Here is a 2,183-nt window from a genome sequence, read left to right on the forward strand (position 1 = left end):
AAAAATTAACTTTTTTGTTTCAAATTCAACGGTTTTTTCAGAAATTTGTACTTCAGTTCGAAAATTAAAAAAGTTTGGTAGATAATTTAACTATTTGGTTAAAAATTAATACACTGTTTTGTTCGAAATTCGTTATTTTTGGTATAAAATCAATTTTTTGTTAAAAAATGCAACTGTTTGGTTAAAAAATTCTTTGTTGGTTAAATACAAATGTTTCTTATTTTAAATTAAATTTTTTTTGGTTTAAATATCAAATATTACATCTTATTTTTTAAAATAGTTGAAAATTCATCAATTTTGTAGAAAATGTATCTAATTTGTTTAGAATTCATCTTTTTGGCTTCAATTGAATTGTTAACTAAGAAGATTAATTCTCAACTACACAGTTAAATTTTTAGCCTAAAAAATATAGTTTTTTTAACAAAAAATGGAATAATTAAATTTTGATTTAAAAACCATCCTTGTGACCATGGGGGTTCGAGAAATAAAAAAAAACAAATCGCGTCTATAAGGACAGATTAAAAAACAAAATACAGAATTAAATAATATTTCACCTGGAAGTACATGAAGTTTAATAATTTGTTAACTTCGGGTGCCAAGACTTCGACAGTTTTCTCATAAATTTCGACCCTGTTTGGTTGCTCATTAGACTTTGGTTGTGGAATTGCACGAGAACAACATCTCCAAGTATAAAGCATAACCGCATGTTCCAAACCTTCTTCCAAAAGTTCATTCTACAAAAAAAATACATGTAAAAATTATGAAAATATTTCTCGAAATGCAACTATTAGTCATATTTTAAGAGCAAAAAGCATACCAAGCTCGCATGCACCGTAGCTTCCTCGATATATTTGGCGATTCCAGTAACAAATCCATTCCGATCTTCGAAATTTGTATCGAAATTTGCTTGGTAGACAACAGAACAAGGTTGTGCTTCGATGCACGGTTGTTCGTCAGGCAAGGTAAACTCATCAAGAACATCTACATTTGATAAAGCATCTCCCAATGTCACTTTATCTGTAGCCATCCTTCGGTTTTTTTTCAAAACCTGCAATTATAGAATGCAGGATCTTCAAAAAACTATTAAAGCACTCGCGACATAATTTTGGAGCATTGGCAAAGGCAGAAAAAGTAGAATCTAAATGAACAAAAAACACTTTTATATTGAGAGGCGACGATAGAAACAGAATTGAAATACTTTTTTAATGAAGAAATTTCACTTATTTTGCCGAAAACACAGAAGAATGATATCCTTTGACTTTATGAGGTTATGTTTACAAGAATGACGTTTTCAATTTTTATATTGAGGCATTTTAAAGTTTAGAAACAAAATTTGATGGTCTTTTAGAGTAAAATAGAAGAAATGGTCATTTTTCAACGACTCACCCTTAAAAGGGTTTTGCAAGGGAGATGCGCAATTTAAAAAATCCGTAAATGACGAGCTCCACCCTTCGAAATGTCAAAGTAAAACATCCGTAGCAAACATGGCGGTCGGTACTCGGCCTGTCAGAATCAGAAATAAAATAAATCTCTGGTCATCTTTGGTCGTACTATTATAGAAAACTAGGTATTTAATTTTTCGTTCACTATATTCATATTGAAAAATAATAATAAAACTTTTTTTTTAATTATTCTAAAAAAATGTTGACAAAAAAAAAATTTTGTACGCCATCAATAATACTCTTTTTATTGCATTTTATTTCAAAACAATTTTCTTTTTAAATATTAATTTCTAATACAATGTCATTTGACTGGTTTAAATGCATTATTATTTTTGTAAACAATTTCAATTTTGCTATAGAAATGTATGCAAAGGCGTGACAATTTGGGAAGATGTGCGTACAGCTGGTTGCCATTCTTTAGGATTTAAAAATTTTTCTCCCGCCATTCTGGTTATCTAGTTAAAAAAAAAGAATATTTTTAAAAGTCTTTAGATCTAAAACTTCATGTCTTACAGAAATTATAGCAGATTTGTTGTAAAAACAGTTTCTACTAATAAAACATAATACAAAATCATAAATTAAAAAACAAAATTTTGCTCATTTTAGAGTTATTTGAAAATGTGCAAAAAGCATTTTCTTTTTGCATTGAATCATATGCTCACATTTTGGAAAAAGTTGAATATTTCGAACCAGAAGTTTCTTTAATATGAACTTAAGAATAAAGTTATTTGTGTTGTTTGA

The 2,183-nt window shown here is 28.4% G+C and overlaps 1 protein-coding gene and 1 long non-coding RNA gene across 3 annotated transcripts in view; one reads left to right on the plus strand and one right to left on the minus strand.

Moving 5' to 3' along the window:
• The window catches only part of LOC117172369 (cytoplasmic FMR1-interacting protein), a 39,225-nt gene extending 37,749 nt beyond the window's left edge, over positions 1-1,476 (minus strand). For both annotated transcript variants that reach the window (XM_033360225.1, XM_033360224.1), the window contains exons 1-3: positions 1,387-1,476; positions 818-1,048; positions 555-734 (exon numbers count right to left, since the gene is read on the minus strand). In XM_033360225.1, the coding sequence (XP_033216116.1) occupies positions 555-734; positions 818-1,027 (390 nt within the window). In that variant the 5' untranslated portion in view covers positions 1,028-1,048; positions 1,387-1,476. The remainder of the gene's footprint in view (positions 1-554; positions 735-817; positions 1,049-1,386) is intronic.
• On the plus strand, positions 561-1,551 carry LOC117172371. Its single transcript, XR_004467015.1, has 3 exons — positions 561-962; positions 1,061-1,267; positions 1,349-1,551. It is a non-coding gene; the product is annotated as an uncharacterized LOC117172371 (long non-coding RNA).
• The last annotated feature ends 632 nt before the right edge of the window (positions 1,552-2,183 follow it).

Source organism: Belonocnema kinseyi, chromosome 5 (assembly GCF_010883055.1).
Source record: "Belonocnema kinseyi isolate 2016_QV_RU_SX_M_011 chromosome 5, B_treatae_v1, whole genome shotgun sequence".
Classification (NCBI taxonomy): Eukaryota; Metazoa; Arthropoda; class Insecta; order Hymenoptera; family Cynipidae; genus Belonocnema; species Belonocnema kinseyi.